Here is an 18,372-nt window from a genome sequence, read left to right on the forward strand (position 1 = left end):
ATAATAGTCATAATAGTCATAATCAATTAAACATTAAAAATACACAACCAAACTGAACGATTTCCACATAAATTACATCAATATCTAAAATAAAGATACAAAAAACCAACAGCAGCAGCCCCCCCCCAATGACAGCAAACCCCCCAAACACCTCAGCCGAAGAATCTGTTCAGCAGCTTCAACTTTTGCAGCTGGAATCAGTCCAGGCCCCACATTCCCAGGCCAGGTGGAAAAAGGCCTGCAAAGCAGGGAGCAGGTCTTCCAGTACCCTGTCTTGGGTAGCCCTCTCCTGTGATCTAGAGTTGGGCTCCTGAGGAAGATCTAAAAGTGGGGGTGGGATACCTGTGGTTCTCCAAGTGTTGTTGGATTTCAGCTCTCAACAACCTTAGTCAGCTGGCCAGTGTTGGGAGGAAAAATGGGGAGTTTTAGTCCAGCAACATTTGAAGAGCCACAAGTTTTCCTCCAGCAACTTAGATGTGTGATTAAATTCAAAGGAAAGACAGCTTCCCTGTGGCTCATCCCAGTGAACATTCTGTGGTTGCATTCTGAACCATTTGTCGTTTCTGAGAAATAGCAAGGCAGATTTAACAACAGTCAGATTGAGAAGTGGCTAAAAGATGAACGACCATCTGTTGAACTCTTGGCTCTAGTGAGTCTGGAAGTGGGTAGAGCTCACCTCTCAAGTACTGGCATCGCTGCAAAGTTAGAGAACAGGGCAAAGTGTGTTTGGCTTTTCAGTAGCTCTTGAAATAGTTGACTCTAAAAATGACTTTGATATATTTTGTATCACTTAGATTACTTCTGAAAACGGTTTCACCTGGTAATTTTAAAACCCCTATTACTGTTTTGTCTTCAGTTTCTACCCCTGCAAGTGCAGGGGTAGCCAGAAACCTCATCTTCCACATGAGCATTGGCTCTAGTTGCATGTACAATATAGTAAAAGCCATATTAAAAAGTTAAAATCTATTGTTTTCACTCACTCGCTTTCTCGTACACACAATTTTTGTGTAATGAAGAAATACAAGGTGTGAGAGAAAAATATTTAAATAGCTGTTCTAGATGTTCCGAAACTTTATAATTTATTTAAATGTGCATGGTACTCTATTCTCCCCAAAGTGGGTGCTAAAAATAAAAGCAGCTTCAAATTATGCACCGTGTGGGTATCATGAACTGAGCGAAGTAGCTAAAGCATATGTTTTGCAAATGCCATGTCTCCCCCTGAGAAGTCTTTTAGGCTTTGCAAGTAAAGAGCAGAAGGTTTATCTTTCCACAAAAGCTTCTTCAGTCTGAAAGCACACTGGGCATTGATACTTTCCCGGGAGAGCATTTCAAGGACTTAATAGTATATCTGTCTTATAAAACATGATTCGTTGAAAAGGCTTCCTATATTAATAATTGAAAATCACTGTGATCTCAGTTTTGGAGAGTTAATCATGCTCCTGTGAGAATAGGTCATAAATACTAATATTCTCGCTAATTATGGATGAAAACTCTTGGTGTAGATTTCAATATTTAATTTGAGCACTGCTATATGGTTCCTAATTGATCTGCCCTGGTTACAGAATCAATTTTAACTTGTACAGAGCATTATAATTAGTGAGTTGGCTGACTGTGTGGAAACCCTACAACATAATGATTTTCTTCTAATTTGCTTTATAAGGGCTTGTTTATTTGGAGCAGTTAGATTGGCAGTGTTGCATTCTGACATCTGCTTTCATTAAACCTGGGACTTTCTTGTAGCCAAACAGTGTTTGTATCAATCAGTTGATGAAAGGATGGTTCCATGTACATCACTTAACTTTAAAATAACTTTTAGAGGAGAGTCCCTCTTTCATATTATTTATGCTTTATTTTTATAGGTGTAGGATATATCACCATCCTGCAAGATGAGTAACAGCCATCCACTCCGTCCTTACACAGCAGTAGGTGAAATAGACCATGTTCACATTCTGTCCGATCATGTTGGTGTTCTGATGAATGGGGAGGAGTACAGTGATGTTACCTTTATAGTGGAAAAGAAACGTTTTCCTGCACACAGAGTGATTCTGGCAGCGAGGTGCCAATATTTCAGGTGAGGTATAACTTCTTATCAGATATACTTAGAGCTTCTGGTTAAGCAAGATAAAATAGAAACTACTAAAAGTAAACTGATTTCATCTGCTCAGTGCATGGGAGCTTTCTGAACACCTATTATGGTACACTGTTTTTAACTGTGAGACAATACTTATATTATGCTGTCATATCTTGACCTTCACTGCATATGTATCCAGAATGGATGTTGGTTGTTAAAGACCTAAAATTCAGGATGTTCACACACTATACATGCTTTCCCCCAGGAAACATTGTTACTGTGAAGTGTGGTAAAATGTGTGTATTTACATTTAATACAACGTGAGATAGAATTATGTTGTTGGATGTGAGATTTCACATTTTATTTTTTCCTTGCTCATCTTTTGAAATAGAGTTTTATGCTTTCTCCTACGGTTGTGAAAAACAACTCTGTCTTCCTTTCAACCCACTCCACCTCCCAACATTTGCTTTGTGTTCTGCCTGGTGGTAGATGAAATTTAGGCAAGCAATTTGAAATTTTCTTACTGAACCTTAATCTATTCTCCTTTTGGGTAGGTGTGATTGCCTTTGGTAGGTGTGATTGCCTTTGGTAGGTGTGACCAACTGATTTCTATGGGTGAAGTTCAGGAAAGCAGTGCTGATAGTATAATGTTATTGACTCCCAAGAACATCATGGTAAATATGGTAGATACTGCACCTTCCATTTGATGTTTTACCAGACACTCTGTTTCACGTGTTGAATGAAACAATTTGTTCACTTCCTTTTGTGCAGTTGCTTCTGATAATCCGTTGCAAGTAAATTTCAGTTTAGCTCTTGAATGTTTGTTCTAATATCTCATAGCAAGTCCTCAAATTCAAAGCTAAGGTCATAGTTTCTAACTTTAAGGACCAACTATAATTTTCATTCAATTGCATAGATTTAACTTTCAAATGAAATTATTGACAGTTGTGTTTGCCATATTCTACAATATATGCTTCAAGTCTTACTAAGGTCTCTCTTACCAGAATACAAGTTTTTTTTTTTTTTTTACATTGTTTCTTTCTCCCCTTGTACAGAGCATTATTATATGGTGGAATGCGTGAATCTCAGCCTGAAGCAGAAATCCCTCTCCAAGACACCACTGCAGAGGCCTTTACAATGTTGTTAAAATATATTTACACAGGCCGTGCCACATTAAGAGATGAGAAGGAGGAGGTCCTATTAGACTTCCTGAGTTTAGCACATAAATACGGATTCCCAGAACTGGAAGATTCCACCTCTGAGTATCTTTGCACCATCCTTAACATTCAGAACGTTTGCATGACTTACGACGTTGCTAGTCTGTATTTGCTTCCCAAGCTTACATGTATGTGCTGCATGTTTATGGACAGAAATGCTCAAGAGGTGCTCTCCAGTGAAGGTTTTCTGTCACTTTCTAAGGTATGTATCAGTTTTTTAAGCTTTCAGTAAAAAAATAACAGTCCCAATTTTATTCTTTATGTTTGTGTAAATGTTTTTGGAAATAGGACCCGAAAACCATTCCAGTATTCATGGAGTGCAATGTTCTATTCCATGTGTAGTTATTTTTCCATTTTCTATATATCTTGGATGAAGCTTGGTTGGAGTTCTTTGGGATAGTACCAAGACTCAGATAAGAGGGGAGAGAGTTGTACTTCCACCATTTTTTTTTGTGAGGCTTCCTGTGGGCTTCCAATTGGAGTCCATGGGGATTCTTCACTGTTTGTGAATACCTTTTCCCGTGTATGCTCCTTTCTCTACCACATAAATGTCAGTCTTCCCCATGGGACCATCACAACTGTTTGGGCTGTGCCATGGTGCTGTCACTATGCCTCAACCACTCTGTCCCCTTCACAGAACTGTTTTTGAAAACATGAAGACAATACCTGAAAATAGCTCTCATGTTTGGGAGGTAGAGTTGCTATACTGTGTCAGTGGTAGACAACATGGTGCCCTGCATATGTTACTGGACTACAACTCCCATCAGCCCCAGACAGCATGGCAAATGGTAAATGATTATGGGGGTTGCAGTCCAATAACATCTGGAGGAGAAGAACAAAGCAGACTTTGGGGGCTGGAAGCAAGCTACCTTTATATTGAATGAAACCTCTGGGACACACAATAACTTCCACTGTAAGAGAATTTCTGCCCCCTCCTGGAAATTTAATTATTAACATAATTGTCTCCATGACAAATAAAGGTAAAGTTGGTAATCAACAGTTGGTTATTCTTTGCTTACTGGTATAATATCACTGTTTATAATGCTGCCTAGCCTTAATATATATATTGTAAAAAGAGGAGAGATAAAATTGAGAAATCCACTGATTGTGGTAACAGAATTAGATGCAGTGCAGTGATTCTTGCAACCTTTTCTTAATGGAAAAGTCAATTATACAAAAGACATGATTAGATCAGAAAAGATCCCAGTAAAGAATCAATATGTTACCGAAAATTAAACCAGAAGCCCAAGGAGACGGGTTAATAATTAATATCATGTAGGTTTGTAAGTCATTCTGCATCCTTGTAAGGTGGCTAAGGTTTAGCACTCAAACTTTGATTTTTAACATGTAGTAAAAGACTGAAGCTGTTTTGAAGCTGTTCTGAAGATGATGCTATATTGTTGATTCTTTGAACACAGCTCTGCCTAACACTCTCTTAGGAGATAACTTTGAATATATTGTTTAGTATAGGAAACAAGCATCTTCAAATGTAGTTTCATCTGTTTAAAGAGACATTTCATACACCTGATGCTGAAGGTGCCCAGAAGATAAGAAAATGTGCTAGTATTCTCTTCTTCTGTTCTCTGCTTTTGATACCATTGCACTTTACTCTTACATTTTTGGTGTTTGTGGTTCTGTCTAAATTAGGGCACAGTAAGTCTGCAAACTTCACAGGAGTTATATTTCAGGGATCATTCCTAAAGCCAAAATCACATATAGTCAAAACACATTGCATTCAATGGTAGGTGGGATTGTGAAAGTCTTTTTCCTTCCCAATATCTGCTCCCTTTCAACCCTCTTTTTAATTTGTAATTTTTATTTTGCAAGCACACAAAGCTGAATGCACACCAGATAAATACACCTAAGTTGTGGGCTTACTGTATATATAGGGTAGGCCCTACCTTTTAGGCAGATTACAAATATTACCACACTGCATTATTTAGAATTTGCTGATTTTTTAAGTGGGGAAACTTTGATCATAAGTCTACATCTTTGGCTGCGAAGTTGGACCCATACCATATAAGTTATATATCAGATATGAGTAAAGAATGGTGAATACTAGTCAATAAATAATATTAGCTTTCCTGAATTGTTGAGAAAGATGTTGTGTGCTTCCCCTACCCTCTCCTCTTCCCACATACTTGTGAGAAGTTTCTTCAATCATATCTTGTGCCACCTGGACCTAGATCTGTGGCTGGTGGGTATGGGTCGCTTTGTGAAGGCATGGGATAGGGTCTTCTTGTAGTGGGACCCTGCCATGTACGATTCTCTCCCTCTGAAGGCATTGATACCCACTATATTATTGGGCTTCTGGCTCCAGTTTAAGACACATTTGTTGACCTGGGCCTTTGGTGGAATTGATCAGATTATTTAAAGTGTGAGGGAATTAATGTTGTATTTAATATTGTAATGATCTTTGATTTTTTACTTATTGGGCTTTATAATGCTAGCTGTATTTTATGGGTTGTTTTAGTTAACCTTTTGTAAACTACCCTAGGATCAGAATTTTATTGTGGACATAATAGTTTCTATGGTAAATAAAAGTAAGGTTTGTGATAAGCAAACTTGTGATGAAAGGTGGCTCCAGTGGCCACTCATGTATGTGAACTGTGGGATGCCAGCTGTGTTAGGTTTTCAAATTGTATTTACATTAATCTTTCCTTGTTTCTTAGCCAGCTCTTCTCAGTATTGTACTGAGGGATTCATTTGCAGCACCTGAGAAGGATATTTTCCAAGCTTTGATGAACTGGTGTAAACACAACCCGAAGGAAAATCATGCAGAAATCATGCAGGCAGTGCGCTTGCCACTGATGAGTTTGACAGAGCTCTTAAATGTTGTAAGGCCTTCTGGATTGCTGTCGCCTGATGCCATTTTGGATGCTATTAAAGTTCGATCTGAAAGTCGGGATATGGACCTCAACTATAGGGGCATGTTAAGTAAGCTTCCGTATTTCCAGGGAAATGACCCTATATGTTTTCTTATAATTAAAAACTTCCTTAGCTAACTATTGATGCTGAGTAAATGTTTACTAACAGAAATACAAGGCTATACAAGTGTTCACAAGGTTGTATAAGGTTACTTTGTTTACAGCAAATTGATTGAATGGCAAAACACTGTGTTGTATTCAAAGGTTGCAAGAGTAGAAGACCACCTGTGCAACCAATATTTTTCTTTGTCTCTCCAGAAGTTGGGGGTGTTGGTGAACAGTGTGGCTTGTGCCATGGAGTAGGGAGGGAAACATTGTTCATACTCGGTTTTGAGTGTTTCTTCACTCATGTTGTAACCCATCCTCATGACACAGTATACCCTGTTCCGGAGGCACTGCTGAACAGGCACACAAGAAGTTGGCAAGAGGGAGGAGACGAGGGGAAATAGCAGTAGTGTGAGTGTCCTTCTGCTGGTGGAAACTTTGGTTACTTGCTTAAAAACACACTTGTCTCAAATGATCCCTAAAATTCATTCTCTCCTGAATATATCAGAAATATTGCACCTCCTTAAATTTAGACAGTTACAAGTCATAATAAATTAATGCCTTCCCTACTGCCCTCCTCTAAACTGACTGTGACGAGGAGGCTACAAATCTGCAGTGGTACTCTTGAGCCACTTTTTAAATGATGTTTTCCTGGGAATTAGTATTTTGTGCATCTTATATAAATATAAAGTTCACCAGTAATAGAAATATTTTTGAATACTGTGGACACAGTCCAGTAGAAATTAGCTATGACCAAGTCCACTTAAAATTAATGGGACATGTGATATTCCTGACCGTGTCCCATTTTATTGCTTCTAATGTGAGTTAATCATAAGTACTTTATGTTGAATTGTTGTTTTGGTGAAAATAAGCAAATCTCTACACACACATATACACATAGGGGGTCCTTCTTGTAGGGTTCCCATAGGCATCTGGCTGGCCAATGTGAGAATAGGATGCTGGACTGAATGGACCACTGACCTGACCCAGCAAGGTTCACCTTATCTTCTTAATGACAGGGTAGTGGCTTTAACCAGTCACTAGACACTTCATAATGTCAGCCTTTTAGATACCTTCTGTTTTTTGTATGACTTTTTAATATCATTTGTTTCCACATTTTTGTAAATAGCATAATGTGCAAGAAGAGCATAATTTTAAAACGTCATTTTTATTCCCATTCTTCCAGTACCAGGTGAGAACATTGCCACTATGAAATATGGAGCCCAGGTAGTGAAAGGGGAATTGAAATCTGCTTTGTTAGATGGAGACACACAGAATTATGATTTGGATCATGGATTTTCCCGACACCCCATTGATGATGACTGCCGTTCTGGTATTGAAATTAAATTGGGTCAGCCATCGATAATTAATCATATACGTATACTGCTATGGGATCGTGATAGCAGGTGAGTTCCAAGTCATACTCAGTTTACCAACCATGCCTTTTCTTAGGCTACTGCAGGATCAAATCTATACATAAATATAATTACTTTAACAAAGCACTGGGGAACCTCTAGTTTGCAGACCTAATTAGGCCTTCCAGGGAGACTTTATTTGGCCTTCTGAGATTGTCCTGCCCCCCCCCCCCGGCAAGCCACACCTACCACCCTTCACCTGATGTCATGTATGATTTCAGGTGTCTGGGGCAGGCAAAGCTGTGATTGCAAAGGAAGAATGGAAAGCATTTAATTATGGTCCCAATTATTTTTAGGCAAGCGGAGTTTATATTCAGTGTCTCTTAAATTTGGCACCAAATGCACAGCCTGCTGGGATCAGCTCCTTTCAGGGAAGCTAATTGCTTTTGACAGAGATGTTCTCAAGTTGCAGAGCAGAGCAAATTGAGTTGTTAAAGTCGCCCATGACATGATAATTACCGTATTTTTCGCTCTATAAGGTGCACTTTTTCCCTCCTAAAAAGTAAGGGAAAATGTGTGTGCGTCTTATGGAGCGATTGCAGGCTGCGCAGCTATCCCAGAAGCCAGAACAGCAAGAGGGATCCTTGCTTTCACTGCGCAGCGATCCCTCTTGCTGTTCTGGATAGCCGTGTGAAGCCTCCTCAGGGCAGCGGGAGTCCCCCGCCCCGAAGAGGCTTTGTGCGGCTATCCCAGAAGCCAGAACAGCAAGAGGGGTCGCTGCACAGCGAAAGCAAGGGTCCCTCTTGCTGTTCTGGCTTCTGGGATTCAGAATATTTTTTTTATTGTTTTCCTCCTCCAAAAACTGGATGTGTCTTATGGTCTGGTGCATCTTATAGAGCGAAAAATACGGTAAGCCCACTGACCAAATCCTACAGCCTAACCCTGTGGGCAATAGGATTTGGTGAATGACACATATTAATAGTAATAGCAGCATCTAGTATAAGAAAAACAAGGATACTGTTGCAAATTGCAAGCTTCTAATAGAGCAGAATGATTAATTTGTAAAATAAGATAGCAGAGAGATGTATATAATATAGTGGATTAAAAGAGGAGGTGTAATAGAGTTGAGAGTTGTTGACCAAAAACTGATGGAAAATAGTATATAACACAAAATAAACTTCCCTTTTCAGTCTCCCTTTATTCTGTGCTGATGTTTATAGTCTGCTAAATCTTTCCTAAGCTGCCTTGCTGATGTTGTAGCAGGAATGACTACTGTGGTTCAGGTTTAAATTTAGCCTATGCAGGAGGAATACAAATTACTTTTTTATGACTTTAGGTGTGTTAAATGTCTGCATTTAATGTTCCATCATGTCTGAAGGAAGACTACTTCATTTTGTTGCGATTGTGAATTTTGCCATTAAAAAGATCTCAAAGTATTTTTAGCATGCAATTATATTTCAGTTTTGAAATGTACCTGTCATGCAAATATGTGTAAGAACTGTAGTCTTGGTTACATTAAAAGCTAATACTTTGTTATATTGCCACTAAAGGTGTAATTTATTGAATATTTGGCTTTATGTTGTGTAGTGGAGTTCATGTGACCTTAACATAGTCAGTCACTAGGATACATAAGGTATACTGTATAAAGATGGTGCATTGATAATCTCAGTGTTTCAATTAATTAATTTGCTGTTCAAAGGTCTTACTCCTATTATATTGAGGTGTCCATGGACGAGCTAGACTGGATCCGTGTAATCGACCACTCCAGATATCTCTGTCGATCTTGGCAGAAGCTGTATTTTCCTGCCCGTGTCTGCAGGTTAGTGCACAATTTGATCACATCTATGCAGTTTGGTATTATTGTCTGTATCTCAGTTGTTCCGATTTGGTTGCTTAGAGCTAGATGTCACATTCCAGTGGTTGAGATAGCTGTGTGATAATGAGCGGCAAACTGTAGGCTTGAAAAACTGTTAATCCTCTCCCTTTTTATATGCAATTCTTTTTCTGCTAGTTGTTTATCTACCTGGTCGTCTTCAAGTCCTGAGCATGATAGCTTTTTGTGTATATTGTAGGCATTGTAGAGAACAACTTGGCTTTGTAAGTATTTTATAACCCCAATCAAATATGGATGTTGTCCCTAAGTTTTGGAAAAGTGATGCTGAAAAACCAAGAAGGAAAAATTTAGATTTTTTCTTGAATGCTTACCAGTTAATTGCAGTTTACCATTATGGGTGATATACGTTAGTAATACTTTGAATAGACAAGCTCTGAGTTTGACTCCCATTGGATACCACCCATTGATAATAAAATTGCTTAGCATGTAGTTATCTAACTTATAAACCTGTTTTAAGCACTTCTTGTTAAAAATAAAAAAATATTAAAGATAGGCCCTTCCAGAGAATCAAGTACAATTTTGGATTGCATCACTCTGTTTCACCTGTAGAAGGTACTCTTTTTATTATTCATGCAGCTGCAATTTAGCATCATAATATTAGAAGAAAATGTCATTTTCCCCTTCAGTAAATTTCTGCAGTATTACAGGGATTGCAGTTGAGGCAGTGATAGTATGTGAGATGATCTCTGATTTGAAAAGCATTACTTTGTTTTCCCTCCCATTCCCTGGCCACTTTTTTTGGGGGGGGGGTATCTTTTCCCTCTTTGGTATATATAAGATCCTACACAGGTTCACATGGTATTTTTTACATCTTGTTCTAATTCAGATTGTGTGTGTGTGTGTGTGTGTGTGTGTGTGTGTGTGTAGGAATAACAAGCTTGTCCCAAGACTTAAGAAATAAAATCTCCAGGGGGTAAAACTACGAGAGATTCAGAAAGTAGCATGAATCACTTCAGGGATTGCAGTTCTCGGCTCTTTCCTTTGAAGTCCTCATGGGGTTAAGGATACCAATTCAAAGAAGCAGTAGCCTTAAAAACAAAGTTTAGTTTTTAAAAAGGAAAAGGTAAGTATCTTGTAAGAAACCAAGGATGAGTAATGCTTATATTTCTTTTCTCATAAACTTAAATTACATTCTAATGCGACAAGTTGTTCATTCAGCAAGGGATAGCTTTTAGGAGTGCAGTAGTTCAGGGACAGTTGGAGATGCAAAGGAATAGAGTTGCATCTCTTCTGCTGAGGTTTTTGAGGAGAAATCTACCCAATATTTATTTTGTTGTCCAGGCCTTTTTCTTTATCCTTACAATACAGACCATACAGTTTTGAATGTCTTACATTGCTTTTCTTCGGGAATGGGACCAAAGAGATGGAAGGGCATGTCCCTGACACAGTTTAATTTTAGTGCTGAATGCAAGCCATGCTTGCAAGAGGGGTTGGCTCCACTCTGGAGCCCTGGTCTACTCTGGAGCATCTAGCACAGTTCCCCATGGAGCACAAAGGAAGTATTGCTCTTTATTAAATGCACACATTTAAGCTCTTTCTGCTTACATATTAGGGACTTGCATCTTTGCCGTAGCTGCTGTAATTGAAGTTTATCTTAAAGAAGATAACTTGGGTCAATACTTTGTGTCAGCAACTCTGCAAAGGGATGCTTTGGACTGAATAAAGGAGGGCATGAACACAAGGGTATCAGTTTGCTATTTAAGAAGTGAAACAAGTATTCTGTACTTGATGACAGTGAGAGATAGGAGTAGTTTCAGCTGTTGTTGGACTCCAGTTTGCATCTGCCCCAGTCATGGCGTCGAATGACCAGGGATAATGGAAGTTGTAGTCCAAACAGTACCTGGAGGCAGCCCCTTGTGGAACTTGTCTGAGGCCCAGGGCGGCCATATTGTCAGAATAAAGATATAAACTCAAACTAAAATCCAGCTGGTCCCTGGTGGGGCCTGCCGGCCAGTTTAGCCCTCCAAGACCTGACTGCCCCTCACTCTGCACAGGCCTGCCTGGAGGGCATCATGTTGGCTACCACTGATGATGGGAAAGATCTGCTACACTGGGAAAGCATGATTGTTAAAAGCATTAATAAAAATTACTCGCCTACAAAATTATTTACTAATCTAGTAAGAGGTAAGGAGCATGGAGATGTGTGCTGCTAGCTGCTGAGCAGGTTACTAAAATATTGTATTCTACCAAGTGGCCAAAAATGGTGCAGTCAGCATGGAATTCCAAGTTGCCAGTAGCTACCAGACAAAGAGTGAAATAGAAGGCTGCATTAAAATGCTGGTAAAATATGGTGGCCTGTTGAATTATTGTTGTATGCAAATATCATCTATGGGAATTGAGAGGCAAGTTGAGCTCAGCTAGGAAAGTGTACTGATGATGCATTGAGTTTTACTGCTTATAGACTCTTGTGCTCCCTGTTTTATTTCTCCCAATTTCTTGGTTCAGGCTTCACAAAACAATACCAACTTCATATGAACATTATCACAAAGTCATACTGAAAGAGCTTGTTCCACACAGTCTGCAAACTATTCTAGTTTATTAATATTTAAATGTATGCCAGAAATTTCGCAGTAAACACAGACTGATTTAGTTGGCCTAATCAGTCATTCGTTGCATTACTTGCAATATATTGTAGCCATTATTACAGCCTGAAATTGGTTTTGAATAGCATTTTGAAAAATCCAAATTAGTTTCTGAACTGTTGATTGTGTTCTGTGCCTAGTGCATTTCAACGGAGTCTTGGAGTAGGCTAAACTGCTTGCTTATATATGTGTTGGTAACCTGTTAGTTGTCCATGGGTTGGTTCCAGAACTGCTTTCTGCTCATGGAAGGAACTGGGGGGGGGGGGGTGGAGCGGGGTAGGTAAGTCAGCTTCTACCAGCCTCTGCTTTTCTCTGGATCCAACCTAGGGATGCCGTTTAAAGCAGATTTGATTATTTTGTCTGTCAGTATTTTGTATTTAGTTGTTGATCCACTACATATTTAACTTGGGCTTGTATTAAACTGGGGAATGGGGTGATGACAATATTTAATACTTTTCTTCCTTAGAGTATACAATCTCTTTGTAGCTTATTCCATTTTCATGTTTTGTATCTGCGCAAAAGCTTCAGCTATTTTAAACTTTCAAGCTCACTTACTGACTGGGTTATGGTCTTGCATGGTAAACCTGAAAAAAAACTGAAGACTCTTTGTTGTATTTACTCTTTGTTGTATTTCCTGGTCCTGCTCTGTCATTTACTCCATGTGAAAGGACACCAGTTTATTATTATTATTAAAATCATATTTTAGCTTCCCACATAAACGCTATAAAAATACTAAATAATAATTGTTGTAAGGAGTTTAAAATTACCTTTGTTTTAATTTGGAAGTCACGGGGGGTGCTTTTGGAGATGAAGGACAAGGTAATAAAATAATAATAAAACAACTATAATAATACTTCTATAAGTAGAATATGATAATGCTGTTTTTTTCCAAGTCTTTCCACAACTATGAAAGCTAGCAAATATCATAGTTGCAGGAAGTTTGTTTTAAACAAAATGCACAAATTTTCCATTAAGCTGGTGCGAGAAGGATAAAACTGTCACACTGGCATGCTAATGAATTGAAGAGTCTCATATATTACGCTGAGATGTAACCTCGTGTTTATAATCCTTCTCTAAAAGTGCCTTACTGTTTTGATTAAATGCTAAAATTCTTCAGAAGAGCATCCTTGTCTTTTCTGATAGCTCTGCGACAAAGAGCTATTCAGATAATCAATAGTTCAGACAAGACAAACACGCATTCAAAGCAAAATAGTTGTGAGCAGCACTGAAAGTGTACAGTAGTTGGCTTTTACTGGTAGTTCAACACTGGAGCATAAAATAATCTACTGGGCTCTCCAACTCATACTGGTACAGTGGTACATAGGCAAGACGAATGCCTCACAAGACGAAAAATTCGCTAGACGAAAGGGTTTTTCATTTTTTGAGGTGCTTCGCAAGACGAATTTCCCTATGGGCTTGCTTCGCAAGATGAAAACGTATTGCGAGTTCTTGAGAGTTTGTTTCCTTTTTCTTAAAGCCGCTAAGCCGTTAATAGCCGCTAATAGCCGCTAAGCCGCTAATAGCCATGCTTCGCAAGACGAAAAAACCGCAAGACGAAGAGACTCGCGGAACGGATTAATGTCGTCTTGCGAGGCACCACTGTAGTTCAACACTGGAGCATAAAATAATCTACTGGGCTCTCCAACTCATGTTTCTTATTATGCAAAGTGCACAAAACAGTTAATTATAAAATACTGGTGATCAACTTGACAGAAATCTTTCTCTCTGGGCACCCTCCTCCTTCAGTGAATATGTGGTTGAGCCAGCTAATTTAGAAAATAGACAAAAGTCTCCAGTGGTCCTACCATTTTGGTGTCATTTATCTTGCATTGTTCTGTGTAAATTTCCGAACCTAGTTGTTAAATTCCGATAGTAAGTATTAATTTGGTTGGTAATTATCTACTCAAAGTGACAGAAATAGGAAACATATGCAAGTGTAAGACACATTGTCAGTTTCTTCTATAATCCAGTGTATTAGGTTTGATTATGCAAGTGACAAATGTGCCTCTTAAATCGTAAATCATCTAGTCCCCTATACACTTTTACTGATTTATTTCTTACTGTGTTTTAATGTTGCTTCATCTATCCCACAAGATGGCAAGAAATTTAGTTAGGATTTAGATTTTCCTTAATGTGCTTAGTGTTCCGGGCAGATGGCAAATTGGCATATAGCCACGTGGTGTCACTAAAGCATAACTTTCTTAAACTGGTGATTTCCTTGGCTGTTTTCCAGAGTAAATCTTAGAAACTGGTGACTTATTGGGAGTATGTTAAATTTGCATCCTTTTTAAAATCGCATTCTCTTATTTTCCTACCCTTGTAACGTATTGTGTTTTGGCCTCTCTGTTTATGAAATGAGATGGAAATCAATTGAAGTTGAGGATTGAAGGAATAAATGAGAAAGCAAGAGACACCCTTCACCTATTTTAGTTCACATGAGCTTCTAGTAATTTTAGGGTTTTGCAAAAAGTCTGTGTAAACAGGAAAGACGGCTATGCAAATGGACCCAGACTATAGTGTCAAAAACATAGGCATCTGGGTAAAAATGTGGAATGTACAAAGACATTGGCATATGGCCAAGCTAAGGCCTTGGCTAAGAAGTGTGTTCCCTGATCACAGATCTTTTATGTCCACTCTTTTGTGTGTTTGATCATGATTTGTAGCTATAATCTGAACTAACGATTTTGTTTCACACTTGCTGATATAAAAAGAAGAGTTTTCCAAAGGCTCTGATCGTAATCAATAAAACTGACACCAAGAACTCCTCCCAGCTCAAAGGGCTGCTTTTTTCTTATCCACTCTCATAAGAGAGCAAAGACTCTTAGAATTGGGATTGACACACAGTTAGCTTGACAGAGAAGCAAAGTCTGTTTTGTGTATTGATCCCCAGACACTGGGCAATGCGCCAGACTGTTTACCAGCTGAAAATTAATCTTCCACTATGAAAATGGAGGTCCTGCTCTACAGCAACCCATGGCATTGTTGTGAAAATATTTGACTGATATTGAACTGTTTAGTCCTGTAAGCCTAGGAAAGGTGAAAATCCATTGATCCAGTTTGGTGGGCCCCTTGTGCTGAGATTCTAAGTGGTGTGCCTTCTCTCTGTTATTATAAACTGCAGGCTCTTAATTTTGTAAAGTATTAACTGTTAGAATTTCGAAACACAGATTAGTTGGTGTAATGTATGGATTCATAAGCAAATTTAAAATCTGGTTTTAGAACAAATTTTAATTGGACTGATATCCTTTGTTCACGCAAGACGTCTTTGTTGCATGCCGTTCACTTACTCTTTAGGATTCAGACAGTGTGGCTCTGTGTCCTTCTGAACTTAACACACTCATGACATTATGTGACTGTTGACCAATAATGGCAGCAGTTTAATAGATAGTTTTTATTGTGGAGGGTTATTACCTATTATTTGCAAACACTGCATGCAGATAGATTCTATTTATTTATATATTTAAATGTTTAAATAAATGTTTGTGCTGCCCTTCATTCAAAGATCACAAGGCGGTTTGCAATATAAAAAATACAAAAATGCATAATGTAGTAACAAACAAACAAAAACAATACCCACCTTGCTGCTTAAAAGGCCATAGATTATTTAATTAGCCAAAGGCCTGGGGGAAAATGAATGTTTTTCTTGATACCTAAAGATATGTCATGAAGGCACCAAGCGAGTCTCCCTGGGGAGAGCATGCCACAAGTGGGGAGCCACTGCAGAAAAGGCCCATGTTGCCGTTCTCTGGACCTCTCGTGGAAGAGGCCCACAAAGAAGGGCCTCAGATGATGGCTGCAGGGTCTGGGTTGGTTTATATGGGGCGAGGTGGTCCTTGGAGTATTGAACTTTTGCAATGTGTGCAGCTATGACTCCTTTAATCTCTTGCCCACAGGTAGGAGAAGATCCTGCTTCTGTATATCTAGAAACTTGCATTTCTCCACCTCCTATGGGAAAGCTGTTTTGCCCCACAAAATGAAATAATGTTGGTAGTTGGTGCTGGGAGCGTCCTATAAAGGGTAGCAAATTTCTGATGTCTCATCACTTTGGCTCTGCCTAGCAATGACACATGAGAGCACCTTCTCTGCAGTGTCCTGTTGCTGAACAGTGCTCATCCTTCTGAGGTGCATCTTGCACTGACAGGATATGCTTTTTCATCAGCGGGCCTTTGTGGGAGGGTGAAGTGATGGTAGTCACCTCCTTCTGCAGTACAGTGGTACCTCGGGATGCAAATGGGATCCGTTCCAGAGCCCTGTTCGCATCCTGAATAGAACTTAAGATGCGACTGAGCGTGCGCGTGACATCATTTTGACCGTCTGTGCATGCACAAGCAGTGAAACCCGGAAGTAACGCGCTCCGTTAACTTCCGGGTTGCCGCGGAGCGCAACCCGAAAATACTTATCCTGAAGCATATTTATCCCGAGGTATAACTGCACAGTGGTACCTCTGGTTATGAACTTAATTCGTTCTGGAGGTCCATTCTTAACCTGAAACCTTTCTTAACCTGAGGTACCACTTTAGCTAATGGTACCTGCCGTGCGATTTCTGTTCTCATCCTGAGGTAAAGTTCTTAACCTGAGGTACTACTTCCGGGTTAGCAGAGTCTGTAACCCAAAGTGTTTGTAACCCGAGGTACCACTGTACTATCTAATTGTTGCTTTAACAGTGGTTTTATTATTTGCTTATACATTTCTCATGTTGTATAGTATTTTAAGTTGTTACGTTAATGCACTGTATGGTGAATGGCAGGCTATAAATGCAGTAAATACACTTATCTGAGTTCCTGCATTTGACAAAGTAGTTGCCACCTCCAGATGATTACTAAATGCATACTCTAGACATACCCCAGAGTTTCAACATGGAGCTTATTTCATTGCAGCGTTAACTCATTGTTTATTACAGTCTTCATTTCTGTTGTGAAGTCTTTTAGAGGTAACAACTAGTTTTACAGCTATTTCACTCTTGGCAACAAATGTAATGTTGCTCGAAACGATCAGGTTGTAGCGACTTTGAGGACTAATTACCAAACTGCTTGAAGAATTCACACATTGCGAATATTAATAATTCTGCAGTATGTCATAGGTTTGCAAGTTGGTTATACACCCCACAAGGTTATAAAAGTGATTGCTAAAAGACTGTCATTGCTTGAGGTTCCCCCCTGCCCAAAGGCGCTGCACGTGTTCTCTCAGTAATATTTTTGCAGCCAGGATTAGCTGTTCAAATCTGTCTACTTTTACCCCCTATAGTATCTTTTTTGTTCTGGATTTATCCAGAACTTTTTGGTTTATTTCAGTTTGTTGATCAGTGACTGCCATCTGTTGAATTAATCTAATGTCACTGCATAAAGTATCCATTTATGCCCATATTTCTAAGCAGATGATTGTAGTTTGTTGATATATTTCTGAAACAAACTGTACCCCACTTAAATTCACACTTGAAGTGCAAAACAGATAATGATACCATTTCTTGGTGCTTATGCATATTCATACTTCCAGCACAAAATAAAAAGAATATTGATGTATATTTTTTCAGTTTTAGGAGCCAAGATTTTTCGAGCCAGCTGTCAACTGCCATTGGACTTGCTTTTATCGCTGGTATGATTGAGTTGCAGTTAGTCACATAGCACCAGGAATAAATCTGGCCTTTTATGTTTGAGCTCATTTCTCTCAGGGTGTTTCAGTGTAAATTCTGCTTATCAACATAGCTTTTGATTTGACTCATACATCCCAAATATTTGGGGGTCGGGTGCATCATGATATCCTAGGAGCATACTCTTTGGAAAACAAAACTCATTAAGTCTCACACTGCTTCCAGCTACAATAATGAATGTGAATGAGAATCTGATAATGATCTTCCTAACGCAGTTGTGGTTTTGATTGATTGTAAATAACCTTATGTGTGGACATAATTCCTGATTCAATCTATGCACACATTATTGTTTTTAGAAATTGACACAGAATACTTTCAATTACTGAATTAGTGCAGGACTTAAAAAAAATACTGATCTACCACAGGGCTGTGGAACCTGTGGCCCTCTAGATGTTGCTGGGCTCCAACTCCCATCCCCACTGGCCATGCTGGCTAAGTCTAATGGGAGTTTATTAGCATCCACAGATTCCACATTCCTGGCTTAAACAAACCACAGATTCTTAAATTGGTAGGTAATAGGGTATTGTGGTTTGTTTGAAATTTGGAGGCAAAAACTTCTGATCTCCTCTGCTTGGTCTGCAAAAGCTCACCACAAGTCATTCACATAGCATGAAAGCATGATATCCTGTTAAGT

The 18,372-nt window shown here is 39.0% G+C and overlaps 1 protein-coding gene across 5 annotated transcripts in view; it reads left to right on the plus strand.

Moving 5' to 3' along the window:
- Window positions 1-18,372, plus strand: part of BTBD9 (BTB domain containing 9) — a 161,915-nt gene that overhangs the window by 8,252 nt on the left and 135,291 nt on the right. For all 5 annotated transcript variants that reach the window (XM_077925646.1, XM_028724392.2, XM_028724391.2 and 2 more), the window contains exons 2-6: window positions 1,860-2,071; window positions 3,127-3,490; window positions 5,961-6,225; window positions 7,447-7,666; window positions 9,315-9,434. In XM_077925646.1, coding sequence (XP_077781772.1) covers window positions 1,887-2,071; window positions 3,127-3,490; window positions 5,961-6,225; window positions 7,447-7,666; window positions 9,315-9,434 — 1,154 coding nt within the window. In that variant the 5' untranslated portion in view covers window positions 1,860-1,886. The remainder of the gene's footprint in view (window positions 1-1,859; window positions 2,072-3,126; window positions 3,491-5,960; window positions 6,226-7,446; window positions 7,667-9,314; window positions 9,435-18,372) is intronic.

Source organism: Podarcis muralis, chromosome 3 (genome assembly GCF_964188315.1).
Source record: "Podarcis muralis chromosome 3, rPodMur119.hap1.1, whole genome shotgun sequence".
Taxonomy (NCBI): Eukaryota; Metazoa; Chordata; class Lepidosauria; order Squamata; family Lacertidae; genus Podarcis; species Podarcis muralis.